Source organism: Dasypus novemcinctus, chromosome 26 (genome assembly GCF_030445035.2).
Source record: "Dasypus novemcinctus isolate mDasNov1 chromosome 26, mDasNov1.1.hap2, whole genome shotgun sequence".
NCBI lineage: Eukaryota > Metazoa > Chordata > Mammalia > Cingulata > Dasypodidae > Dasypus > Dasypus novemcinctus.
The window spans coordinates 3,565,233-3,592,120 of NC_080698.1; the positions used below are offsets into that span (position 1 = coordinate 3,565,233).

The 26,888-nt window shown below is 64.9% G+C and overlaps 1 protein-coding gene across 1 annotated transcript in view; it reads left to right on the plus strand.

Annotated features, from left to right (window-relative positions):
* VIPR1 (vasoactive intestinal peptide receptor 1) overlaps nucleotides 1–18,032 on the plus strand; it is a 28,627-nt gene extending 10,595 nt beyond the window's left edge. The window contains 12 exon segments of the mRNA XM_004448624.4: nucleotides 2,124–2,231; nucleotides 8,921–9,027; nucleotides 10,718–10,812; nucleotides 11,068–11,200; nucleotides 13,209–13,359; nucleotides 13,849–13,909; nucleotides 14,161–14,227; nucleotides 14,510–14,601; nucleotides 16,772–16,901; nucleotides 17,137–17,178; nucleotides 17,714–17,773; nucleotides 17,775–18,032. Of these exon segments, the coding sequence (XP_004448681.2) occupies nucleotides 2,124–2,231; nucleotides 8,921–9,027; nucleotides 10,718–10,812; nucleotides 11,068–11,200; nucleotides 13,209–13,359; nucleotides 13,849–13,909; nucleotides 14,161–14,227; nucleotides 14,510–14,601; nucleotides 16,772–16,901; nucleotides 17,137–17,178; nucleotides 17,714–17,773; nucleotides 17,775–17,900 (1,172 nt within the window). The 3' untranslated portion in view covers nucleotides 17,901–18,032.
* The last annotated feature ends 8,856 nt before the right edge of the window (nucleotides 18,033–26,888 follow it).

Below are 26,888 nucleotides of genomic sequence, written 5' to 3' on the forward strand. Positions count from 1 at the left end.
GTGTGTCAGCGAGCGTCCGTGTCGGTGCAGCAGTGGGTCTGTCTGGCACGCCCATCTGTCCAGGCGCACGGTGTCTGCTAGCCTGTGAGCCTCCCGTGTGCAGGTGTGCGGCGCATGTCAGAGGTCCCGTGTGCCCCCCGCCAAGAAGATGGCACAGCAGAGCCCGCCACCCCCCGCCCAGGCCCTCCTGCTGGGGTCCCAGTCCCTGGGGGTCCCACAGCCAGCCTGGACGCTGGGTGTCTGTGGGTCTGGTGACACGTCCTGCGGGCTGGGGGCCTCCCTGGGGCAGACGCAGAGAGAGTGCTGCGGGGACAGCCCCAGCAGCAGGCCCGCCCAGGGGCCGGCGCGCCCGCCCGCTCCCCGTCCTGCAGGAGGCGGCCCTGGCGGGTCCCCGGGTGTCCCCTCCCCGCCTGCTGCCCCCCAGCAAGGCACCAGTTCCCCGCCAGCCTTGCCCGGGCCCAGCGTGTCTCCCGGAGGGCGGGGCCGCCCTCGCCCCCATCCCACCTCTGGAAACGCGGGGTGACCTGGCCCCAAACCCACTCCCCGACCGACGCCGGCAGCCACTCGGAGAGGGCCCCAAGTCTGGCGGGGACCCGGGGCGGGCCCTGGGCTGTCGGGGAGCGGGAAAGCGAGCCCAGCAGCCGCGGAATTCCCGGGGCACGGAGACGCCCTCCGGGCGGGAGGAGACGGGTTCGAGGCCCGGTAGGCGGGACCCGGACTGCGCGCTCCGACGGGGCGCTGGGCCTCGGGCTCCTTCCTAAGGCGCACGTGTGAAGAGGGCGCTGGAACGTGCCCGCCGGCGCGGGCTCGGGGTGCCGCTGGTGTGCTCGGGCCTGGGGTCCCACCGTCGAGCCCCTCCCCGGAGGCGGGCGCAGGAACCGAGGGGCTGAGCCAGATGAGGGCGCGGAGGCCGGCAGGACCGTGGAGGCCGGGGCTGGGGTCCCCGCGGGGGGTCCCCTGCTCCCGGTGGCCTGGCCCCCGGGAGCTGCGCCTCCCCGCCGCCCCCCTCCCCCCGCCCCCCCGGGGCCGCAGCCCTGCCGGGGGCGGGACCGCGCTCCACCTCCTCGCCAGCCCCGGCTTGGGAACGCGGGAACCTTCGGACCTGGGCCGGGCCGGGCTGGGCCGGGCGTGGGCGCAGGGGTGGGGCTTCCCGCGCAGGACTGCGCTGGCCAGGCCACCCAGGGCCCGCGCTGCGCGGAGCGACGCAGCCCGCGACGCCCGCTCTGGCCTGGGCTCTCCCGGCGCCAGGTCGCTGGGCTGCGGGGCGTCCTTGACTCCGTGCGCCCCGGAAGATTCCACAAGCTCTAGCTCCACCCCCGGCACGCATCACCCTGTGGAGCCCAGTGCCCACCTTTTTAGTAACAAATATTTTGTAATGACTCTTTACTGTCCAAATTAAAATTCAGGAAACACACGTTTATTTTTTAAAAAAAGATGTTCTAGCCGTCATGTAAAATTAAAATAAAAAAGAAAGCACCTTCGGCTCACACGACGCACACACTCAGCGTGGCTGCCCCGGGGAGAAAGGGGAGGCGGCCTGAGGCTGCAGGTGAAACTCGAGCGCTGCGCGGGCGAGAGCTGTGCGCCGGCTGCCGTGTCCAGGGGGCGCGCGGTGCCCGGACCTCGAGGGCAGCGCGAGCCGGAGGCAGGACACACACCACGCCGGACTCGGGGACTTCGTTCCCCTTTCCTCTGGGGTCCATTCCTGCACATGGGCGTGCGTTAAGCCTGTGCAGTAAGCACCGTCTGTTTACATGTCGGATGGAGTGAGTGCAGGCTCCCGGATCCACAAAAGGTTTTCCCCGATGCTGGTGCCCCAGGGCTCCCCCAAAAGTCACGGGCCCCCCCAGGCAATCCACCCGCCTCGAGGCCCACCCAGACCCCTGCCGCTGTCCGTGGTGCTGGCAGGTGCCCCCGGGGGGGTCCACCCCACCCCGGGGCTCAGGAGCTGGAGCCAAGCCCCCCCACACTCGGGCAGGCCAGGCCCTGTATGTGGGCCGCAGGGGGTGGTACCTGCCCTCGGGCTGGAGGCCCCCCCAGGGGAGAGCCTGGGCTCCCCCCGCCTGGCAGGGGGCGAGCAGGAGGTGGGAGGCACCTGCGACTCCTCTGCTTCCACCCCACAGGCTGTGGCAAGATGTGGGACAACCTCACCTGCTGGCCGGCCACCCCGCGGGGCCAGGTGGTCGTCCGGGTCTGCCCGTCCATCTTCAAGCTCTTCTCTTCCAGTGAAGGTAGGGGCCGCGGGCGCAAGGGAGGGAGCTGGGGCGGCAGGAGTGGCCTTGGCTCTCAAGGCCGTGGGAAGGCAAAGGACAGCGGCCCAAGGGCCAGAGCAAGCCGGGGCGGGGGGCTCTAGCAGAGGAAGCAGCGGCCATTGGGGCTTTTTGTTGTTGTTGTTGTTGTTTAAAAAATGGGCAAAAAACTTTATATAGACGTTTCTCCAAAGAGGAAATACAAATAACCAGCAAGCTCATGAAAAAGTTCCATATGACTATTAGGGAAATGCCAATCAAAATGATAATGAGATATCATCTCAAGCTGCATAGAATGACCATTTTTAATTTTTTTCCCCACTCCCCACCCCTCCACTCCATCATTTTTGTAAATTGTATTGTTTTGAAGATATACATATCACACAAAAAAAAGTTATGTTAAAAATATGAGGTTCCCGTATACCCCCACCCCCCCACCCCAGTCCTCCCACACCGACAACCTCCCCCATCATTGCGGCACACTCATCACACTCGGTGAACACGTTCTGGAGCGCTGCTGCACCACGTGGGTAATAGTGCACCCTGCAGTTCACACTCTCCCCTGTGCCAGTGGGGCTTTGAAGGCTGCCGGGCTTTGATTAGCTCTTCAGGTGGTGATAAGCAGGAGGGAAGGGCTTACTAAATATTTGCTCAGCAATTGTGAACGGATGGACCGACAAGTGCTAATTGAATTATGGCCCTGCGTTCCCCTGTTCAGGCTGGAGCGGGCTCAGCGGAGCTGCCCCAGCTCCCGGCAAGGCGGGGCTCACACCCTCGTCCTGGGGTTCTGTTTTATTGCCTGATCACGAGAAGGCAGAAAGGGCAAACGGCCGGTGCTTTAGCGAGCAGGCTTCCCTGCTACCGAGCCAGTGAAGAGGCGCCGGCGATACTGCCGTTCAGTGCATGTGCGTCAAGTGTCTACAGGAAGCCAGAGATACTGTGGGTACTGGAAGGAGCGGCCGGGGAGGCAGGAGGAGACCAAGCAGCCAGCTAACGTCCAGACGGGGGGCATTGAGCCAGAAAACCAGCGAGTGTGGTCCAGGGGCTGAGGAGGTGGCGCTTTGGCCGCTAAGACCTGGGTGAAAAGGGGCCTCCAGCCCAAGAGGTGGGGGATGTCAGCGGGGTCCTGGCTGCCGTGTAGGGGCTCAAGGAAAGGCCGAGAAGGCTGGGGCAGGAGAATGCGCGGGGCGGGGAGGTGAGGAAGGAGAGGGCGATGCAAGGGGGAAGCCAGACGCGCAGGGCCTGGAGAAGGAGGTGAGGACTTGACTTTCCCCCTCAATTCGGTGAGAAGCCCCCAGGGGACTGGGGACGGGGCTCCGCAGGGCACCCAAGGCGTTTGATTTAGGCTTTTTGCTGAGAGTTCTGGCTTCGGTGAGAAGAGAGGATTCTGCAAGTGCAGGCAGAGAGGCCCGAGCCAAGGCGGCAAGAGAAGGGGACAGGTTCAGACTGTGGTGGAGGCGAGAAGGGGAGACCTGCTAAGGGGTGGCGTGGGGGGTCGGCCAGGGGGCCCTGGTTGACTAGCTGGGCGGGCAGAGGGCATGGCCTGGGGTGGGGAGGGCTGGTGGGGGAGCAGGTGAGGACTCAGAGTACCAGCAGGGAGTGGGTAGAAAGGCTTTTCCTCTCTGAATCTCAGTTTCCTCGTTCGTGAAGTCGTGCCTGGAGGTGGACGGAGCGGGGATGGGCCGGGAGAGCTTGACCCTCTCTACGCAGGCTGGGTAAAATCTCCGGGTCGCAGAATAAGGGGCGGGGTGGCTGCCCTCCCCGAGGATTCTGGGAACAACGTCCTGTTCCGGGGACCCCCCGGCCTGGGCAGGTAGGAGGTGAGTTCCTCGGGCAGGTCTCAGGTGCACCCATCCTCAGCGCCCGGCCAAGAGCCTTCTCGGTGCTTCCTGGGAGCACCTGCTAATCGCGTTCCCCCAGAGCTCCCCCTTCCGTCCCCCTGAAACATGGTCGGCATCGCCTCCCCTGAGACCCCGGGCTCCTGCCCGCCACCCGGCTAGCCCTGGGGCAGCCAGCCCCAGCCCCTCGGGGAAGAGGGGAGGCACCAGGAGGGCAGTCCGCTCCCAGCCAGCGGGGCCCGCTCGTGGCAGACGGGACACCCCTGGGCCCAGCCTGAGCGCTGCCTCTCTCGGAGCCCCAGGGGGCCCGGGGAGCCCGCGGGTGCCTCGGTGTGGACAGGGACCCCCCTTGCTCTGGCAGAGTCCCCTAGCGGCAGGCTGGGTACGGGTGGACTTCAGCCCCCTCCGTCCGCCAGCTTGATGACCCTCGTCTCTGAAAGCCACGCAGAGGCTTGGGAGACTGTGGGCCAGCGGCCGATGGGACGAGAAAGAGGATGTGTCCCGGGGCAGCTGGGTGAGGGAGATGTGATGAGTGACCGAAGGGGGAAGTTTGCCAGTTTGCAAGGGATGCCAGTCCCAACTCCTGCCCCTCCGGGTGGTGGGTGGCGAGGCAGGTCCTCCCTGGACCCCGAGGAGCTGGGGAAGCTTGGAGAAGAGGAGCTGGAGGAGGGAAGGCAGTCGCCCCGGCTGGGGAAAACACCCGGGCGGGAACAAGGGGACGGGAGGCGACAGGTGGCGGTCGTTCCTCCAGGACCGAGGCTCTCCTGAGGCCGGTCCTTCTGCCTGGGGTGCCTCCCCTGCTCAGGTAGCGTGGACCTCTGCTTTTAGGATGAAACACAGGACAGCGTGGTGCTCGGGGTGGCTCGGCACCCAGTACCCGTGTCTGCGGGCTCCTGGGCCCTCCACCCTGAGCCATGGGGCCGTGGATGGGAAAGTGGTGCCACCCTAGGACCTCCGCCCTGGCCGCAGGGACAGGCGCCTTTGACTCGGTTTCACCCCCCGGGAGCGCCACGCCCCTGCATTTTAGAACCTCCCTTCTGCCGCCTGGGGGTGCGGGGCAGGCCATCAGGGGGACCCGACGGGAGACCCCCCGGCCCCGGGGAGAAGAGATGGGCGCCTAACCTAGGAAGGCATCCTTGAGCAGGGCGGGCGCACAGGGCGGGTGACTGCTGGGGAGGGGTGGAGAGGGAGGAGCCGGGGCAGGGGGGCGGCTGTGGCTGCTCTCTGAAACAAGGAGGGGGGGCGCTGGGAGAACGCAGGGCCTGCCACCTCGCCCCCACCACCCGCCCTCCCGAGCCCAGGACCCTTGGCTGCTTCTCGGGGTCCCGTGGCGGCTGCCTCTGCCACCTCCTGGAAAGTGGGGGGCTCAGCCACGTCCCAGGCTCTTCCCAGGGCCCACCCAGCACTGAGGAGGAAGCTCTCAGCAGCCGCGCAGAGCGCAGAAGGCGCTGCACCCCAGATCCACTGCTCCCTCCCCGCACGGCCCCCCCACCGCCCTTGGCCGGGGATCCCCGCTCTTCGCTCTTCGGCGGGGCTGAGGGGCTGAGGATAGGTCCCCGCCCCCAGCCTAAACGCGCTCGCGTCCGCACACGGCGAGCGGCGAGCGGAGCTGCTGCGGGCGCCAAGCCCCCAGGCTCGCCCGGCAGGGTTTACCATACCGGGATTTGCCTTAGAGCCCGGCTCCCGGAGTCCCCGGCTCTTTCGTGAGCAGGTGGCCAAAGGCTAAGGCTTGGTTTTGGCCTTGTTCCCCTTTTGCAGGCACCCCAGCCCAGCGAGGGGACAGGCCTTTAAAAGAAATAGATCCTGGGTGGGGAGGCGGGTGAGCGCAGCCTCGGGGCCCACAGGGAGCTCCTTGGAACCGGGGCTAAGACGGGGTCTGGGATTTGCCGAGGGGTGGGCTAAGGCTCCAGCCAGAGCCCCCTGTGGCGGCAACGGTGGAGCTGAGTGGGCGGAGTGGGGGCAGCTGAAGGGCTTTCTCCCGTCCTGGAGCCCCTGGCAACAGAGTGGGTAGGAGGCGTGGGCAGGGAAGAGGCTTTCAAGGAAGGAAGCAGACCCAGCCCAGGGCCACTTCCTCCACAAAGCCTTTTCTGCCCTCCCCAGGCCTCCCCAGGGAAGGAGACCCGGCCAGGGCCACGGCTCTTACGCTCCCTTCTGGATATCCTTCCCCTCCCTCCAGCTGTCCCTCAGTCCCTTGTCCGTAAAGTGTGGGGTGCGTGGGGTGGCCAGGGGGATTTACAGAAATGATAGATACGGAATCACCCGGTATGTTCCGGGCACAAGGCAAAATGCGAAAGCAATTAGACACATGTGCTCGGTGACTCTCCTGAGCTCAGGGGGCAGCTCCTCTCCCCCGTCCTGGACCCCGACACCCGAAACGAGGCCTCAGGTTACGTCAGTGCAGGTGAGGGCCAAGATCGCCTGGGGCGCTCGGGGAACCTGCCCCGCCCCGCTCCTCCCCGTCCTCCCTGTGTCCTTGGGCCAGTGACCGGCCTCTGGGAGCCTCTGCTTCTCGATGATGCTGTGGAGTCACCTTCCTGAGAGGATGAAATAAGATGGTGTGCGTGAAGTGCACTCAGCGCGGACACGGAAAGCCTCAACAGCTGCTGCCGCCGACCATGGCGGTGCTGAGAGTGGTGGTGGTGAGGGTGCTGGGGAAGGAGGGGTGAGGGTGGTGGCGCTGCCGGCGATGGTGATGCTGCTGCTGCTGCTGCTGCTGCTGATGGGGACAGTGGTGATGTGGTGATGGTGGTGACGGTGGTGCTGGTGAAAGTGACGACGCTCACAATGCTGACGGTGATGATGGGATGATGGTTGTGCTGGTGCTGATGATGGTGATGATACCGATGCCGATGATGGCGACAACGGTGATGGTGCTGCTGCTGCTGCTGCTGCTGATGGGAGTAGTGGTGATGGTGATGATGGTGATGGTGATAGAGATGATACTGATGGTGATGATGGTGATGGTGATTATGCTGATGATGGTGATGATGGTGGTGGTGGCACCACTGATGTGCTGCTGGTGGTGATGGTGATGATGGTGCTGCTGGTGTGATGATGATGGGAGTAGTGGTGATGGTGATGATGGTGATGTGATGATGGTGATGGTGATGATGGTGCTGCTGGTGTGATGATGATGGTGATGATGGTGATGGTGGTGATGGTGGTGATGGTGATGATGGTGGTACTGATGATACAGATGGTGATGATGGTGATGGTGATTATGCTGATGATGGTGATGATGGTGGTGGTGACACCACTGATGTGCTGCTGGTGGTGACGGTGGTGGTGACGATGATGGTGGTGACGCTAATGATGCTGATGGTGGTGATGATGGTGTGATGGTGAGGATAACAGGGTTGACTCTGCTGCTGCTGCTGCTGCTGCTGTTAATGATGCTGCTACTGATGCTGATGGTGCTGGTGATGGCGCTAACGGTGTGGATGATGGTCACGATGGTGCCATGGTGAGGATAACAACGTTCACTCTGATGGTGGTGGTGGTCGTGCCAGTGAGAGAGGAGCTGGAGGGCAGGGGTGTTAGGACCCATCTCAGCCCCACCCCATCCCATCAGCAGGCCTCTTTCCCAACATAAGCTCCACATTCTGGAAGGAACAGGTCCCTTCCCCCCCCCTTCCTCACTTCACCCCATCCTCTCTCCCCTCCCTACATCTTTCTTCCCCCCTTTCCCTACTCCTTCCTTTCCTTTCCTCTCCTCCCCTCTCTCCTCCTTCCTCTGTTCTCCTCCCCTCACTCATTTCCTCCTCTCTCTCCTCCTCCCTTTCTCTATCTTTCCCTCCCTCCCCCTTCTTCCTCCATTGCCTTCCCCCCTCCTGCTCTCTCTCTTCCTTTCTTCTCTCTCCCCTCCCTTCTCAACTAGCCTGCCTGGCCAGCTTTCTGCTAGAGGGAAGCGCCCTTTTATGAGTCCCAGGTTAACAGAGGGGCAGGCGGACTTCTTCCCTGGCTCACCCATTGTCTACAGAACCCCTTCCCTCCCTCTCAGCGGGGAGAGTACCTCCCCAGGGCTGGAGAGGGGGGCTTGGTGGCACTCCTCTCCTCATGTGCCCTGTAGCTGTCCTGTCCCTTCGTCATCCCGTGCTGTAAAACCAGCGTCCCCCACCCCCCCAAGCTGTCCTGGAGCCCCAGCCCCGCGCGCTCGTTTCGGCCCGAGTCCTGCATGCTGTGTCCTCAGTGCCCGTCCACACCTTTCACCTGGGCAGGTCTCCCTACCAGGAAGCCCCCTGTTTCCCCTCTTATGAGGATTTCAGATCTGGGCCCTGATCAGTGCCCCCTACCTCCCCCCCGACCCCCTCTCCAGCAGCACCTCCGAAACCTCCAGGGTGGGGGAGGCAACCCGGGCCCTCAGGCCGCAGGCCGTGACCACAGAGGACTGGGCAGGCCTGTGCCCGTGCCCCGCGGGGGGCTGCTCTCTGCACCCCCAGGACAAAGAAATCCATCTTCCACACCAGCCACCAGGGGCCCCGTGGCCCTGCGCCTCTGCGGCCGGGGTCCAGCCTCCATCCGGACAAGGGTCAGCGTTCCGCTAGTGGCCAGGGCCAGGCTGAGTCCCTGAGACCACGAGCAGGGTTTACACTGTGGCTGGGGTCCAGCTTGTCTGTTTGGGAGGGTCCCAGGGGGCTCTGGAGGGGCGCCTCCTGCCTGGTTCCTCCCCAGGTCTGGGCAGCTGGAGCGGAGAGCACCAGGGGTGGGCGGGCATGGGCTGTTCCCCTCCCTGTGCAAGTGGGGGGCGGACAGGCCTCTGTGGCCCCAGTGCCACCCCGCACCTGCCCGCGCCCACCCCACGCCTCTCTTATCCCTGCCCTGCTCTCCACCCAGGTCGCAACGTGAGCCGCAGCTGCACCGACCAGGGCTGGACAGCCCTGGAGCCTGGCCCCTACCCCGTGGCCTGCGACTGGAATAACAAGACGTCAGGTTGGGCCGAGGTGGGCCTCGGCGCCTCCCCCACCCTGGGTGCCTGGCCGCCAGCCTCCTGGTCCACCCTGAAGCGCCTGGCCGCCAGCCCCCACACCCACCCCGGGCGCTTGGCCACCAGCCCCTGGTCCACCCTGGGCGCCTGGCCATCAGCCCCTGGTCCACCCTGGGCGCCTGGCCACCAGCCCCTGGTCCACCCTGGGCGCCTGGCCACCAGCCCCTGGTCCACCCTGGGCACCTGGCCGCCAGCCCCCATACCTACCCCAGGCTCCTGGCCCCCAGCCCCTGGTCTGCCCTGGGCGCCAGGCCGCTGGCCCCCATACCCACCCCAGGCGCCTGGTCACCAGCCCCTGGTCCACCCTGGGAGCCTGGCCGCTGGCCCCCTGTACCCACCCCAGGCTCCTGGCCACCGGCCCCCTGCACGCACCCTGAGCACCTGGCTGCTGGCCCCCTGGTCCACCCCGGACTCCTGGCCTCCAGCCCCTACACCCACCCCAATGCCTGGCCGCCGGGCCCCTGCACCCACCAAGGGCTGAGGCTGCTGTCAGTGTGGGAACCCGGCCCCCTGGCCGTGCCCTCCCCAAGCTGCCTCCCTCTCTGGACCCGCATTTCCGGGGCTTCACCTTCTGGCTGCTCCCCACCCGCCCCCGGCAGGGTGCTGGAGGGGGGTATCACATAAGAGGAGGTGCCCAGTGCAGCAAAATCTGACACAGCACCCCAGTCTGGGCCACCCTACTGCGGGCAGGAGCTTCAGGCCTGGAGGTGACAGGGGGCAGGTACCGTCTCACCTGTCACAGCCAGAGAGAAAGCAGGTGCAGCCACGGCAGGAAACAGCTCCGATCCCGGCAGCCAGCGAGAGCAGGGCCGGAGCGGGGCCTCTGCCAGGAGGGCGGGCTGCGCGGGGGGCTCCGCGAGGACGGGGGCCAGGAGCCAGTGGGCGGGTGGCCGCGGAGGCTGCAGTGGCACTGAGCCCCTGGTGGGACGCGCTCCTGCCGAGCGGGAGCCGCTGCGGGGCTGGCTGAGCTGGCACCCGCGCCCGGACGCCTTCTCGGTGGGGCTCCCACTCCTCCCAAGGGGCCCTCCCGCCGGTGCCGCAGGCCCCAGCGTCCCTACACCCAGCGCCCCCTCGTCCGGTCGGGGCGGCGTGTGGGAGGGGAGGGCCTCGCCCGGCCCCTGCTCTGCAGGTGTGGCCCAGGAGGCAGTGAGAGGGCCAGCCAGGAAGCCCCGGGGCCCAGCTGGGCCCTGCGCTAGCCCTGCCACCCGACCCGAAACCCCAAAGTTCCCGCGGAGACTCTTCAGCCTCCCACAGGCCCCGGGGGCCTCCCCCCAGGCCCCAGGGCCCCAGGAGGGCACCTGAAGGGCGAGCAGTCCTGGTGCCCAGGGGTGCTAAGCTCAAAGCCGGGCACAGCGGGGAGCTTGCCACACGCAGAATGAATGAATGAGAACCCTCCCCACCCCCCGTCCTCACCAGCCCTCGTGGGGGCGCCGAGAGGACCCTGGACTTGCACCCCAGCTGCGGCCTGGGAAGCAGTCCCCAACCATCTGCAAACTTGGGGGCTGGGACCCGGGGACCAAGGGGGTGTGCAGTGGCTCTGGGCGGCCCCAGCCTCCGTCTCCTCTTCCGCCCGAGGCAGGGGGTGTGGGTGCCCGGGCCTGCCGACGCCCCAGGTGAGCCCGTCCCCCCACCTCCCGCCGCGGCAGGCGTTCTACAGCTCCGTGAAGGCTGGCTACACCGTCGGCTACGGCCTGTCCCTCGCGGCCCTGCTGGTGGCCATGGCCATCCTGAGCCTGTGCAGGTGAGGCCCGCCGAGCGCCCTCATGCCCCTCGCCCACCGCCCCCTCAGCCCCCACCGGGCAGCTCTCCTGGGTGCCGCACCCGTCCCGGCAGCTGGCTCGGCCCGGTCCCCACGGGGCGGCCCTCACGCGGGGACGGAGCGCCTGGGCCCGCGCCGGGACGGGACCTGCGCCCGCCCCCCCGCGCCCGTGCCCGGGTCGGGGCTGGCCGGGGGTCCCGCAGCCTGCGCAGCCCCCCGACCCAGCTGCCCTTGCAGGAGGCTCCGCTGCACGCGGAACTACATCCACATGCACCTCTTTGCCTCCTTCGTCCTGAGGGCGGCCGCTGTCTTCCTCAAGGACCTGGCCCTCTTCCACAGCAGCGAGGACAACCACTGCGACAAGGGCTCGGTGAGCGCCCATCGCCCGCTTCGTCCCCTCTCCCCCCTGCTGCTCTTGCTGCGCTGCCCCCTTCTAGCAGTGTCGGTCCCCTCCCGGCTGCGGCTTCGGCTTCGAGTCTCTCCCGGCCGCACAGAGCCCGCCCGCCTCCCCGTCCACAGCCTCCAGCCTCTGTGGCTAGTTTCCCACGTGACCTCGGCGAGCTCCCTACCTCAGTTTCCCCACGTGCGCACGCACTTCCGAGTTTCTTTCCACCTCTGCTATGGGCGGCGCCCCGCAGACACGGCCTCCCTCTCTGGCGCTCGGTCCAGTTCTGGGCCTTCCCAGGGAAGGGGCACCCACCGGGTTCGTGGCCAGTCGCGTCCACGAGTAATTCTGAACTCAGGGCCCCCTCGCGGAGTGCCCCCAGCCCCCAGGCCCTCCCCCAGCACAGGGCAGACAGCTGGAGACCAGCCCTGGCTCCCGCCCTCTCCTTGCAGTCAGTGATCTGCTGCTTCGTGAGTCACCCGAGAGGCAGTGCGTATTTCCGGGTTGCAGTACCTTCTCCCCGAAGAACAGCCCCGTGGCGGTGGGCTCTCAGGAGTATCAACAAGGGGAGAGAAAACCCAGGAGAGTGACCTTAGCCAGTCCCAGCGCTCCCCGGAGGATCTGGCCCAGGCGCTGGGAGCCAGTTCAGACGCACCACAGAGCGGGGGAGCAGCCCGCAGCCCCCCGAGCCCTGTTAAGGGTAACGCTGGGCAACCCCCCAGCCGTTAACTGCTCTGTGCAGCTTTTCTAAGGCACGGCTACCTGGCCTGTGAAGAGCTGAGTTCCTCTTGTCATAAAGAGGGGCCAGGCAGGGGACGAGAACCCGGGTCAGTGGGGCCTGGGGGAGAACTCTCGGAGGGGGTCTCCAAGCCAAGACCCCTCGAGGGAAGGGTGGGGACCCATGCTCTGGGTATGAGGAGGGAGGAAGCTGGAGGGCTTCTTGGAAGAGGGGGCTTGGAGCCCTGGCTCGGGGCGGCTGGGCTTGATCTGAAATGGAAGCCGCTGCCAGCAGGCCCAGGAGGGCCCAAGACTCCCAGTCACGCCCCCGGGGCGTCCTGCGGGGGTCTCGACTCCGCCATTGTCCTCGCCCGCCTCCTGCTAGCTCCTCCACCCAGAGGAGGCCCCCTCCCTTACCATGTGCTCCTGCTCACCCTCCTCTTCCTCCTCGCTCCTCAGCCCCAGCCCCCTCCACATGCCCTTCCGGGCTCCACAGTCCTCACCCCACACGCGGCACACTCGGGAGACTCTTACCAACTCCAGCAGGCATTCTCCCACACACCTCTTCCAGCACCTTCCATCCTAACTGGCATAGATGAATGAGTAGGTGTGTGTGGGGGGGATGGTTAAGTGGGTGGCTAGATGGGTGCATGGCTGCTAGATGGGTGCATGGCTGGCTGAGTAGGTGGAGGGAGAGATGGATAAAGGAAGGAAGGTTGGACCCATTATGGGTTGAGGGTTAGGTGGGTGGGTAGATGGCGAGATGAGTGCATGAGTGGGTTGATGGGTGAGTGGGGAGATGAATGGGCGGGTGGCTAGGTGAGTGGATGGGCAGTGGGTGTCTAGAAGATAAGAGGTAAATGAGTGGGGAGACAGGTGGGTGGATGGGTTGATAGGAAGATGAGTTGACGAATGGATGCATGGGTGGTAGATGATGGGCAGTGAGTTGGTAGTGGGTTTCTGGCAGATGGCTGGGTAGACAAAGGATAAATGGGTCAATGGATGGGTGGATGGTTGGACGAGCAGGTGGATGGACGGAAAAACGGAAAGATGGATAGATGATGGGTAGATGGATAATTAAAATCATCACCATATCCCAAGATATCAGGTATCAGGGATAATGGGAAAACCACCGAGTTCGTTTTTAAAGAGATAATGCAAAACAACTAGGAGCTTAAGTGGACTGTACTGCAACTGTCCCCCGCCCCTGAGAGAGCTGGGCGGGCAGGGACCCCCGCTGGCCCAGGGAGACCCCTCCTTGCTCCTCTCCCCGCAGGCGAGCTGTAAGGCAGCCGTGGTCTTATTCCAGTACTGTGTCATGGCCAACTTCTTCTGGCTGTTGGTGGAGGGCCTCTACCTCTACACCCTGCTCTCCGTCTCCTTCTCCGAGCGGAAGTACTTCTGGGGGTACATACTCATCGGCTGGGGTATGGTACCAGGGTGGGCTGCCAGGCTGGGGGTGGGGACCAAGGGGCCGGGGCCCGGGGAGCTCACTCAGGCCTGGGGGGCACCGACCCAGCCTGCAGAGTTGGCATCTTGCTAGGCCACAGGTCTTGCCTGCATGTTCTCATTCTTGGCCAAGGGCTGATAAAAGTCCCCCAAGTGCCTACCCTCGGGGCCCGAGCCCGCAGGCTGCAGCTGTGGGACACACAGGCTCTGTAAACATCCTTCCCATCCCCTTCAGCCCCCAAAACACTCAGGGCCACTCTTATTCCACAAGAAGACTTGGTCAAAATTAGAAAAGCACTCCCTCGAGCTGGACAGGCCCTGGGTGGTGCAGCTCTGCACAGTGGAGAACCGCGCAGCCCTGGGGGCAGCCCTGGGGACCCATCCTCTCCTCTCCCTCCCTCTCTCCGGCTGCCCTCTCCTTCTCTCCCCTGCTCCCTGGCCCCGTCCTCCCTCCTGTGGCCCCGCAGGGGTGCCCAGCACCTTCATCGTGGTGTGGACCATCGTCAAGAGCCATTTTGAGGATATCGAGTGAGTGTCGCCCACCCCTGCCCCAGCTGCCGTCACGTGGGACAGATCTCCTGGGTGGGATGACGATGCCACCTGGGCTTGGCTGGTGGGAAAGCCACCCCACTGGGTCCAGAGGGGGACGGCCATAGCTGGGGGTGACTTGGGCCGTGGCTGCCAAGGGGTTCGCAGGCAGAGCGGGGCACAGCAGGGAGGCCTCCTGCCCTGACTTCCCGGGCTGAGGACTCCTCTCGGTCCCCCACCCACGCCCCCAGGTGCTGGGACACCATCAAGTCCCCGATCTGGTGGATCATAAAGGGGCCCGTCCTCGCCTCCATCCTGGTAAGGCTTCCTCCACCCCTGAGAGGTGGGGACACCGAGGCCCCGGCTGACACGGGACATGAGGTCGGAGTGAAACCTGAGCTGCCCAGTGCCCAGTGCAGGGCTGTCCCCGTGTCCCCCAGGGCACCCTCTAGAGTAGACGAGAGAACTGGGGGCCTCGTCCTTGGGGATTTGAGGTGGGGGTCAGCCCAGAGGGGCAGACCAAGGGAGGATGAGACGGAGGGGCAGTGGCCCGGGGGCTGGACACACCCCCACCCCCCAACCATGGCCTCTGCCCCCCAGATGAACTTCGTCCTGTTCATTTGCATCATCCGAATCCTGGCTCAGAAGCTGCGGCCCCCGGATGTCAGGACGAGTGACAGCAGCCCACACTCGTGAGTGCCAGCCCAGGGCCCTGCTCCCCCGCCCCCGATGGCCGCCTCCCCGGATGTCCCCCTGCCCAGAGCCTCCAGCCAACCCGTCCACGTGGCTCCCACTCTCCACCCTCACGGCCTGGCGCAGCCGCTGGGTGTCCCCGACCTCACCCGGCTGCCCTCAGCCCTTGCTGCCCTCAGCCCTTGCTGCCCTCAGACCTTGCTGCTGCTCCTGGACTCACTTCAGAGCAGGTGATCTGCCCCAGGCACACCCCTGCGGCCAAGCCGGGGGGCTGGGTCGGCAAAGCGCCCGAGGTTTGTCCACGTCTGCAGCACCTGGCCTGTGCCTGGCACATAGAAGGGGTGCAATAAGCGCACAGTGCTTGGATGCCCTGGAGGAACCCCCAGTCTGCCAGAGAGCCAGCCCTGCCCTGAGCCCAGTGGCCCCCCAACAAAATGGCCCGTGCAGTCTCCTGGGCGTTTGTGTGCCAGGCAGTGCTAAGGGGTTTCCACGCAGCATCTCGCTTCACCCACATAGGCCCCCAAGCTGCCCCCAAACCGACACGAGCTCCTCCTCCCCCAGGAGCACAGCTCGGCGGCGGGGGGCGGGGGGCAGAGTGTCCAGGCTGGGAAAGGGGCGAGGGCCATCCTCTGGGCATGGGAGGGCTGCACGGATAGGCGGGCGTGCGCCAGAGCCCCGAGGCTGGCAGCAGAGCCACGGGCGCAGGAAGGTGGGGTACGGGCGGCCGCGGGCAGCGAGGAGGGTCTGCCACAGGTGGGCTCCGGGGGCTCATCAGCAGTGCTGACGAGACGGGCCTGGGGCCCCCAGGCCTGGGTTCTAGAGGTCCCCCTGGGCCTGGCTTCGCTGTGGGGGTCTGTGCGGGAAGGCCCCGCACCGCTGGACTTTAGGCTTTTCTTCTGGAATCCTCTGGTTCTCTCTCGTGAGCCTGCCTGGTGTCCCTGGCGTGGCGGCATTCTGCGCAGGCAGAGCTGCCCTTGCTGTTTGAGGAAGGGGCCGTGGGGGGTCCGCAGCCCGCTGAGGGGCAGCCGTGCTCTCCTGTCCCCCAGCGCGCAGCCGCTCGCTTGGAAGAGCCGGACTCTGCCGCAAAGGGAGCTGGGGGGTGAGATGGGAACTCACGGGCAGTAAGTGGCGGAAGGCAGGGGCGGGCGCAAGAGACGGAGCGCCCCGTGGGGGGCTGGGGACTGGCAGCCCCTCTCCCCCTCCCCAGAAGCCTTCGCCCAAAAGCCTCCGCCGGGTGGGTCAGCTGTGGACGGGCTCGCGGCCAGGCAGGTCTGGGCAGCGCTCAGGGCGCGGGGCGCGGCTGGGAGCCAGGCCCGGGGGGCGCGGAGGGCCAGGCGGGCACGAGCCCCGCCCCGCGGGGAGGGACGCGCCGTTTGGACTTAGTGTGGACCCTGCTGGCCCCCGAGGCTGGTGGAGGGGCAGCTGGTCCTTCAGAGGAGGCTAGAGTGGGCGGATCAGTGGGCAAGGGGCGGGGGGCCCGCAGTCCCCGAGAAGGTGGCGGCCGCTGGAGGAGCGCGCACAGCAGAAGGGGGGGGCGGGTGGAGCTGGGCCGAGCAGCCCTGCACTTCCCTGACTCCAGGCACAAGCCTGGGCGCCCGGCACCCGCCCGAGCCCCCTTGGGCACACTTGGTCAGCGCCCCGGGTAGAGAGGCTTCCTTCCCAGAAGCCCTCGTTCTGAGCAGGCAGTGGTCTTTCGTGGAAGCACTGCGCTTTATGCGCCCAAAGCTCTTGCGAGTTCACAGTGGACCCCGTTTCTGTCATTTGGCCCCGTTGCGCATACGCGTACCCCCTTATCTGATGGGGAGCTGGAGCCAGAGAAGGGGGCCAGGGTCTCCTCTGCCTCCCCAGGGGCTGCCACGGCCCGAGACCCCACTGGGCGTCGTCCTCGGGCTGGCACGGACCTCTCCCCTGGCCTCCTCCAGCGGGGTGGAAAGAGGACTCTCCTTCACGCCCACCCTCCGCCCAGGCTGGGGGGCTGCGGGGGGCGGGGGAGGCCGGCCAGCAGAGGCGCTGTGGGCGCAGGCCCTGAAGGGTGGGGGGCCAGCAGCCCGCCCTCCCCCTAGCCAGCCCCGGCTTCCCCCCTTGTGCCCCCGGCCCTGCCGCCCCCCACGGGGCCCTGGCGTGCCCGCGCGTGTGGGCCCACGCACTGCCCACCCTTGCTGTCCCCAGGAGGCTGGCCAAGTCGACGCTCCTGCTCATCCCCCTGTTTGGGGCACACTACATCATGTTCGCCTTCTTCCCGGAAAACTTCGGGCGTGAAGCGAAACTGGCCTTTGAGCTGGTCGTGGGCTCTTTCCAGGTACCGCCCGCCGGCTGAGGCTGCGTTCTTCTCTGGCCTTTGGCAGAATTTAGCCTGGGCCCTTGGCGACCCCGACACTGGATTCCAACTATGGGCACTGCCTGAGCACCTACTGTGTGCTTAGCTCTATGCTTAACCAGAGGCACGCAGGCCTGGGAGGGGCGGGGGGCTGGGCAGGGGCGGCACTGGAGCGCCCGGGCTCTGCGCCCACCTCCCCTGCCCTCTCTCTCCCCAGGGTTTTGTGGTGGCCATCCTCTACTGCTTCCTCAACGGCGAGGTAAGCCCCTCCCCGGCTTTGGGGGCCAGGCAACAGAACTCAGGGGGGCCTGGGGCCCAGAGCCGCCGGGAAGCACGTGTAGAGCAAGGGCGGGTGACAGCTCGCTATCCAAGTGCGGTCCTGAGAAGAGGCATCAGAGTCACCCTGCTGTTAAAAATGCAGATATCTGGGCCGGGGTCAGACCCGTTGACCTGGAATCTGCGTTTTAACCAAACTACGTCTGCACATCAGAGTTTGAGAAGCATCTGGTTAAATGCCGTGTGCGGCGTGGGGAGGGGTGGGGGCGGCGGGTAAGGGCGGAACGGCTGTGGAGCCCTGCCTGCAAGACCCAGGCCCATCTGGACCGGCTCACGCGAGCCGGAGGCCGGGGGTGGGAAGGGCCCTGCTCTGCAACACCTGCCGCTTCCGGGTCTCCCAGCTCAGGCTCCCAGAAGAGGATGTGATTGGCTGGCTCCGCCCCCTCAGCAGACAGCGGCCCAATCAGCAGCGGGGGAGGCTCCGCAGGGGCGGGCCTGACCACGCTCCCCTCTCACAGGTGCAGGCAGAGCTGCGCAGGAAATGGCGGCACTGGCGACCCCAAGGCGCCCCCGGGCTCCCACGCCAAGTACCAGCACCCACGGGGCAGCTGCAGCGCCGTGAGCACGCAGGTCTCCATGCTGACCCACGCCAGCCCCGGCGCGCGCCGCTCCTCCAGCTTCCAGGCCGAGGCCTCCCTCGTCTGACCGGCCCCCGAGGCCCTGTTGGAGCCCCTGGGAGGGCGAGGAGGCCCTCGCCTGGGCGAGGGGGACGCGCAGGGTGGCGGAGAGCTGGCACTCCCCCCAGGATGCGGGGCGGGTTTCCACTTGGCAGACACTCCCGAGGGCCCCTCCTCCCACCCAGGGCCGGAGATGTGCCCCCCCACACTGGCCTGCTCCCCTGGCTGCCCCTGACCCCTCCAAGGAAGGCGACTGCCCGTCCTCGAGGGATGTGGGGGGCGCTGTGGGGGGCACCCCGTTAGCAGTGGGGAGCTTTGTGGCCTGGCCTGGCCCGCGTGTCCCTGGGCCGTGGCCACAACCAGCACCGGGAGCGGCCGTGCCTGCCCCTGCGAGCTGCCCGCCATGCCCGGGCCTCACCTCAGCCCAGCATGAGGCCTGGCCCCGTTTGACAGATCAGGAAACTGAGGCTCACCACGCAGGGACCTCGCCGGGCCAGACACCAGAGCCGAGCGCCGACCTGACGGGAAAGTAGACCCCTCCTGCTGCTGTCTGTCCTTGTCACGAGCTGGACCTCTCAGGGCTCACCTGGATCACTGTGTCCTGAATCCCCGGCTCCCCCAGCCCAGGGAGCATCGCGGCAGGAGCCTGGCGGTCGTGGCCACAGATCTGGGGGCCCAGCCACCCCCCCCAGCCGGGAGACCCCCTCAAGTCTGCAGCTGGCTTGTGTGGCAGATGTTGGCTGGACGGGCTTAGGCCCACAACGGGGACTGGCCTCCAGTTCGTGGCCGTTCCCCCTCGCCCCAAGGAGGGTGTGGTCCGAAACGCTGCTGAAGCTGGATGCCACCGCCCCTGGACTCACGAGGGAACCCCCACTTCCTGTGTCGAGCACCGTTCAGGGGGCCTTGGAGCCCGTCTTGCTGGGCGCCCCCGCTGCGCCCACAGGGCCCCTTCCGAACCTCGTGAGCCGGCCCGGGCCCTCACGTGCTCCCGGCCCTGAGTCCCAGCCCGGGGGCCCGCGCTGTTCCCGGATCGCTGCGCAGCCGCTGGCAAAGCTGCCGCTCCCGAGGCCGGGCCGTCCTGAGCCTCTCAAGGCCGCAGTCGTCCCCGCAGAGCAGCTGCAGGTGGGCCTGGGGCGGCGATGCCCCCGTTGCCAGGCTTCAGCCGAGCGGAGGCCAGCACGGGGGTTCCCAAGACGCCGCGGCAGCAGCGACAGTGACCAGAAACGTCCAGCGAGAGGCAGCAGGGCAGAGCGGCTGCCCTTGGCCCAGCGCGCGGACCCAGCGGGCATCTTTGGCTCTCCTTCCTGTAAATGTGGAGGAGGACACCTGGCCGCAGGGCGCAGGGAGGCAGGGCCAAGCCAGCTGTGCTCCGCTGACCTGTCCATCCGTCCTGTGGCCCCGATGCCACAGCAGCCCCTCTCCGGGCCTCAGTTTCTCCGCCTGCCCGGGAGGGGGTGGGTAAGGGACTCTCTGCAGCCTCCTCCCTGAGCTGGGTGTCCTGCTCAGCCCTGCTCTGCCCTCTGAGCTCAGAGGAGGGACAGCGGCTGGAGGAGGGAGCCCCAGGCAGGCCGGGGGGGGACACATGGGAGATCAGAGAACGGGGGGGTTCCCCCCCCCGGGATGGGCTCAGGCCGGGGGGAGGAGGAGGAGCGGGAGCAGGAGCGCGAGGAACCGCGGGCCCTAGCAGCAGGGCATTTGCCGAGGAGGCGTAGCCCCCCAACTTGCAGATCGTGCGCCCCTCGCGCTGCCAGAGCTCCGCGGCGGCCCCGTGGGCCCCAGGCCCAGCTGACCCCCACGCACCCGCCCCCCGGCCTGGAAGCCCAGCGGTTGCGTCGTGACCTCGGGGTCAGGCCACAGCCCTGGGGAGGGGGCCGCCAGCCACGAGGGTGGAGAGTGACCGCGGCGCTGCGACCCCCGAGACAGTGAGCGGGACGGCGCGGGCAGGAGCCCGGCCGGGAGGGGGAAGCCTGGAGCGGGCCCCCGGCTGGGCAAAGGCGTGGGGGACACTGCAGCCCTGCGTCTGGCCCCGCTCTGGCCCCTGGCCCTCCCGGGACGCCGCTTGTCTCTGCCGCCACCTGGTGGGTGCTTCGGGCTCCTCAAGGGCAGGGGTCCTCGGCCCTACCTGACCTCCCGCGCCGTGAGTCCGGCTGAGCCCACCAGGCCGCCCCGGTCCCGAGGACAGAACTCAGCCGGCCCCCTCCTGGGAGTTGTGCAGACCAGGGCGACTCCGTGGGCGCAGGTGGCCCTGGGGGCCAGCGGGTGGGGGAGGGGCAGCTCCCCGGGGGGTCTCTGGAGCATCACGGGGGCCAGGGCACCTGAGTCCGGGTGACGGGGCACCAGGGAGGGGTCCTCACAGCAGGAGGTCAGTGCGGTCCTTGGGAGACCGGGGGCTCCCCTGGGGGACAGGCAGCCTGGGGAGCGCAGCCACCCCTGCGACGACGGGAGGGAGGGGAGGGCCAGGGGGGCCACACCGAACGCCACGTCGGGGGGAGCAGCCGCAAGGCCGGGGGACCAGGACCCGCAGGGACGGGCTCCCGGGAGGGGTGGGGGGCCAGGGCAGCCCCCGTGGGTGGGGCCTGTACCCCAGGCACCTGCATCGGCGGCGGGCAGGGCTGGGGTGAGAGGTCCGCGCCGGCCCCTCCATTCCCAGGCCCCCCCATGTGGGAAAGGAAGTGGTCTTGTCGGTCCCCGGGGAGGGGGCCGAGCCACAGCTGGCCGTCATTAAACACCCGGTGCAGGCCAGGACGGCCGGATGAAGATAGCCAGGAGTCGACGGCCCTGGGGACAGCCTCCCAGGAGGAGGGACAGTGACCTCGGCAGGCCTGGGGGCAGGGGAAGGGTCAGGGGCCGCGCCCCGACCCGAGACGCTGGGGCTCAGGGGGGGAAACAAGGGGTAGAGCTGGGCCCCGGACGCAGGTCCCCGGATCCCAGAGCCCCGTCCAGCGCGGCCGGGTTGTCACAGATGAGATTCACTGGGGGCACGAGAGGAGCTGACCCGGTTGGTGACACTGAGTCTGTCTTCATTTTAAAATGTTGCTGTTAACTGAGGTGAAATTCATGTAATCAAGTGTTTTGAAGCGAATGATTCCACGTCATTGTGCACGTGCACGTCGTTGTGCAGTCACTGCCTCCATCAGTTCCGAAGCCTTTCCATCACCCCGAAAGGAAACCCCGTATCCGCTAAGCAGCGGCTCCCCATTCCCCCGTCCCGCTGCCGCTGTAGCTGCCGGGGCACGTTCTGCCTTGATGATCTACCTGTTGTGCACGTTTCATATCGGGGGAGTCGTAAGATATGACCCCTGGCTTCTTTTGTGTAACACGATGCTTTCAAAGTTATCCACATTGTAGCACGTGATCAGCACAATTTAAAATGTTGATATTTTATTCTCGTGTTTTTGCATTACTTTTGATTTTTTAAATATTGCATTAAAATATCATTTACCCTAAGCAAGTTCCTGGAGATAGAAAGTAGATGATGAGGTGGGGTTGGGGAAATGGGGGAGTTTTGCTCATGGGGTACAGAGTTTCTCTTTGGGGTGGTGCAAAATGTTTTGGTAACGGAGGGGGGTGCTGGTGGCACAGTGCTGGGACCCCAAATTGATATCACTTGGCTGTAAAACGGGAACTTTCATGTTGTGTGTTATGTAAGCACAACACAATGTTAAAATATACAGTCTCTATCCTGATTACTGAGTCTTTTGGTTCCCTCTTAAATTTTTTCAAATAGTTTTTTTAAAGATACTTAGATTACATAAATGTTACATTAAAAATATAGAGATGTATTAGTCAACCAAAGGGGTGCTGATGCGAAATATCAGACATTGGTTGGTTTTTATAAAGGGTATTTATTCAGGGAAGGCGCTTACAGATACCAGGCCATAAAGCATAAGCTACTTCCTCACCAAAGTCTATCTGGGGCAAGCTGGCTGCCGACGTCTGTGAGGGCTCAGGCTTCCTGGGTTCCTACGTTCCTGGGGCTTGCTTTCCTCTGGGTTCAAGGTTCCTTCCTTCCTGGGGCTGGCTTCTCTTTCCTCTGTGTGTTGACTTCCCAGGTCTTCAGCATCAAACTCCCAACATTGGAAACCTTCACATCCAAAGCTCGAGCTCTGTCCTTTGCCATGCCTTCATCAGTGAGTCCCCACCCACCAAGGGGTGGAGACGCAACGCCCTGATGACGCGGCCCAATCAAAGCCTAATCATAACTCAATCATGCACAGGTTAGATCAGATTGCAAGCATAATCCAATGTTCCTTTTTGGAATTCATCGGTTATATCAAACTGCTACAGGGGATTCCACATGCCCCGTTCCCAACCCCCCCACACTCCCCATGTTAACATCACCCTTCATCAGGGTGGTACCCCTTAAATTCTGCCCCCAAGCAGGTGCCACACTTGCCCTGGTCCAGTCCCAGCCTTGCTCCCAAGGGCCCCAGCACCCAGAGCCCTGGAGGGCAGGGGCCTCCTGGGGTGGGCCCGATGATGTCACAGCCCTGGGTGTCCTCCAGCCTTCCCTGGCTCGGCTGGGTTTTGCTTTCAGGCCCCCACCCTGGCGTCCGCAGGCCGTCCACGCCGAGCGCCGAGTGCTGGTGTCCTCAGCGCAGGGAGGTGGTGTCTCCTCGAGTCTCCCTGAACTGGGGAAAATCACACACGGGAAGCCAGCCCCGCCCGCGGCCAGGATCGGCCCCCCAGGCGCCCGCTGAAGGGCGGCGTCTTCAGTAAGGGGGCTGGTCAGCCCGGGAGGAAGGGTGGGCGCCTCAAGGGTCGCCTCCGCATCTCGGGGCCTCGCCCTGTGGAGGGGGTGGTCTTCCAGGGCCCTCCCCAAGTCTGGGGAGAGGGTGCAGGTCCACCCTGGTCAGCGCGGGAAGCAGAGCGCGCTCCAGGTGCTGTGTGCAGGAAGAGGTTAGTGGAGGCAATGAAGCCCGAGGCGCTGGGCGGGAGGGAGGCACGGCCCCTGGGCGTGCGCCGGCAGAACCGAGAGGGCCCGGCGGCTTGCTGCTGTGGGCGCCTGGGCTGCGGGACCCGCCCGCCAGGCGCCTCGCTGCGGGAAGGACGGCTCCCCCCCTTCTGCCCCCAGCACTGCTGCGAGCGCCTCCCTCTGCAGAGCCCACGTCGCACCCAGAGCCCGAGCGGCTCGGGCAGCTGTTAGCCTGGCGCCCCGGCGCCCCTGGCACACAGGGGAATACGGAGGGGCTGGAGAGCTGCCGGGCCCGCAGAGCATTCCCACCTCGGGGGCCCCCAGGAAGCAGGATGGCAGAGAAGAGTTAACCGGGAGCAGGAAGAGCCCCCATGGCGGGGAGTTCCTGAGCCGGCCACTGCTGTGGCCACGGGGACGCGTTTGCACTGGGACCCTCCGAGGAGCTGGCAGAACACACCTTGAAATTGCCGTCCCGAAGGACAAAGAGGGGGCTTTACCCCTGGCTCCCGCCACCGCTGCCCGAGATCCGTCCAGGTCAGCTCCCTCCGATGCCCACCTCAGGCCCATGTGATTTCCACGCAGGTTCCCGCGGGCGTGCACAGCACGGCCCCCGAGGACCTAGGAGAGAAAGGAGGCATCCGTGGTGCAGCGGCGGAGAGGGCTGCCTGGTTACGCCTGGAGGAAGCGGGCAAGGGCAGCCCCAGGAGACGAAGCCGAGCCAGCGCGGGGGCCTCCTGCGGCCACAGCTGCGCCCCGTGGGGTCGGCGGGTGTGCGGAGCCCGCTCTCGGCCGGCCGGGGCTGCCCTGCTGCGCGGCCCCTCCTGGGCGGCCCCTGCTGGGCCCGCTCACCCTGCCCCCACCCAGCCGGGCGCGTGAACTGCCCTCGCCTGCCATCCCCCACTCGCTTGGAGCACCACGACAGGCCCACGAGGCCCACCTCGCGCCCCTGGAGGGCGCAGGCCTCTGAGCACTGAGGGGGCTGGGGGCGCAGGCACAGGCCTTTCCACCCCAGAACCACCCCGCGAGCCTGGCTGCCCAGCCTTTGCACCCAGGACCACCCTGTTGGCCAGGCCCCCCGGCCTTTCCACCCAGGACCACCCCATGGGCCAGGCCCCCCGGCCTTTCTACCCCGGGTCCACCCCATGGGCCCCGCCGTCTGGGGTGCTTCCCCAGGCGGCGCTTCACCCAGAGCGGGCACCTGAGCAGCACGGCTGGCTGGTGCTCCTCCCTGAGCCTGCACTGTGCACTGGCCACGGGCGATGCTCCTCCCAGCCCTGCCGGGCGTCAGGGTGCAACAGCCCCAGAGGAGCCTAATTTCAGGAGGGACGGGAAGAAGAGATCTATGAACATGCTCAAAATATCGTGCTGACCACGTTCACCCGGCAGACACTTACTAAGCATCTACTGTGTGCCCAGCTCTGGACGTGGAGGCTGTGGTGAGGAGTGAGGCAGAGCCCTGACCTCATGGAGACAGGCAGTAAATGAGAAAAAATCCTAAGACGAGGCAGGTGCTGCTAGCTGGGGCGGGCAGACGTCCTCCACCCACTAATCCACGGACTTGAACCCAGGGCCTTGCCGTCCAGGCAAATGCCCCAGCCCCCTGCCCCTGCCCCGAGGACCTCCAGACCTGCCGACTGGGGGATCCCTGGGGAAGCTAGGGTGAGGCTGCGGCCTGCTCCCTGGCCCTTCCGGCAGGAGGGACCCAGGCCTGCGGCTCCACCCGGGTGTCCGCACCGTGAGGCCGCCCGCTCAGCGTCTCCGGCGCCAGGTGACAGAGAGCAGGCAGCTCTTGAAAAGACTCGTACTCACTCTTCGACAGGAGCTGGCACAGGCTGCCTCCCAAGGCTGGCATCTGGCCTGGCCGCAGTGGGCACGGCGGGAGGTGCTCTGGGGACGCAGGTGCCCCGCGGCCCGGCCCCCCGGGCAGACTGGGTGCAGGCGGGGGGCGGCACTCCGGGAGCCCGGCGCCTGCGCGGCTCTGCTTGTACACCTCGGGGTACAGCTCTGCTGCACCGCTGGGGCACCCCGTGAGAAAGCGCATCCACTGGGAGCCCGACACCCGGGCCTCACGGGGCCTGGAGCAAGCCTTCAGGTCACTGGGGGTCCTGGTCCCCTCGTGCCCTCCCTCCGGCCTCGCCGCCCCAGGCTCCCACTTTTCTGCCTGGGGCAGAACAGGCTATTTCTGGGGTGGGAGGAAGGCCTTGCCCTGGGGACCCCTCTGCCCCCCGCAGCTGTGTTCCCTGTCCTCTCCAGCCGAGTGCCGTGTGGGAAACAGCCTCTGCCGGGAAACCACTGGCCAGGCAGGCGGTCTGGGAAGGGCAGGGTCCCAGGTGGCCCGAGCAGCCCCCGCCTGCCTCCCGCTCTGGACTTCCGCCTTCCCACCCCGCTGACCTCCAGAAGCCCTCCTCTGGCTAACGATGCAGCCCTCCCTGGGTGCGGAGGCTCAAACACGGCAGCGGGGGGCCCTGGCGTGCCCCAAAGACAGGCCCCCGCCTCCCGGAGCCCGGGGCTGGCACTGGGCAGCCTCCAGAGGCAGTGCTGGCTCCCCTGGTTCTCTGGCCCTCAGGCGTGACCGCACCCCAGCACCACCCCTCCCCCTTTTTTGTTGATTCCTCATTATCTCCACACCTAACTCCATGCCCCAACTTGGCAACCATTCAGGTGTTTAACAGGCACCTTTCCTATATGTTCTTGCAAAATACTCTTATCATTTGGTGCACACATACGTTTAATCATAAAAATGCTATTTTTCACCCAGCTCTATGTTTTGAAGAGCCATCCGTGTTGCCACATTGTCTAAAGCATGCTCCGTGGTGACCTGCATGCTTTGTCCATGATGGACAGATTGTCTTCAGTTGTCCACCAACCCAGTGCTGCTTTGCTGAACACCTGTCTTCCGTGTAGGAATTCCTGGAACACAGACCAGGTGAAACTCCCACCGTGGGTATGTGCACACTTCATTTGGGCAGGCAGGTTGCTCTTCAGGTGGGCAGTGCCCTTGTACACTTGGCCAGATGTGTGAGCTATCCTGTAGCCCACGCTCCCTCCAACGCTTGGTGCCAGCCGGCTCTCTGAGGTTGTGTGTATGTGTGTGTTTAAGGAGGTACCGATTCAATGCAATCCCAATAAAAATCAACACAGCCTTCTTTAAGGAACTAGAAAAACTAACTATGAAATTTATTTGAAAAGGAAAGAGGCCCCGAATAGCCAAAGACATATTGAAAAAGAAAAACGAAATTGGAGGAATTCACACTACCTGACTTCAAAACATACTACAAAGCTACAGTAGTGAAAACAGCATGGTATTGGCATAAGGAGAGACACACAGACCAGTGGAATCGAATTGAAAGTTCTGATATAGAACCTCATATATATAGCCATATAATATTCGATAAAGCCACCAAACCCTCTCAACTGGGAGAGAGTGGCCTATTCAACAAATGGTGTCTGGAGAACTGGATAGCCATATGTAGAAGAATGAAAGAGGATTACCATCTCACACCTTATACAAAGATCAACTCAAGATGGATCAAAGACCTAAATATAAGAGCCAAGACCATAAAGACCTTGGAAAGCAGTGTAGGGAAACATCTACAAGACCTTGTAATAGGAAATGGCTTCATGAACATCACACCAAAAGCAAGAGTAGAAAAAGAACAAATAGATAAATGGGACTTCCTCAAAATTAAAGCTTTCTGCACCTCAAAGGAGTGTGTCAAGAAAGTAAAAAGGGAATCTACACAATGGGAGAAAACATTTGGCAACCATATATCCGATAAGAGACTTATAACTTGCATATATAAAGAACTCCTATATCTTGAAAATAAAAAGATAAACAACCCATTTTAAAAATGGGAAAAAGATTTAAACAGACACTTCTCCAAAGAAGAAATTCAAATGGCTAAAAAGCACATGAAAAAATGCTCCAAATCTTTAGCTATCAGGGAAATGAAAATCAAAACTACAATGAGATACCATCTTACTCCCATAAGATTGGCAGCTATGAAAAAAACAGAAGAATACAAGTGCTGGAGAGGATGTGAAGAAAGGGGAACACTCATCCATTGCTGGTGGGAATGCAGAAGGATCCAACCATTCTGG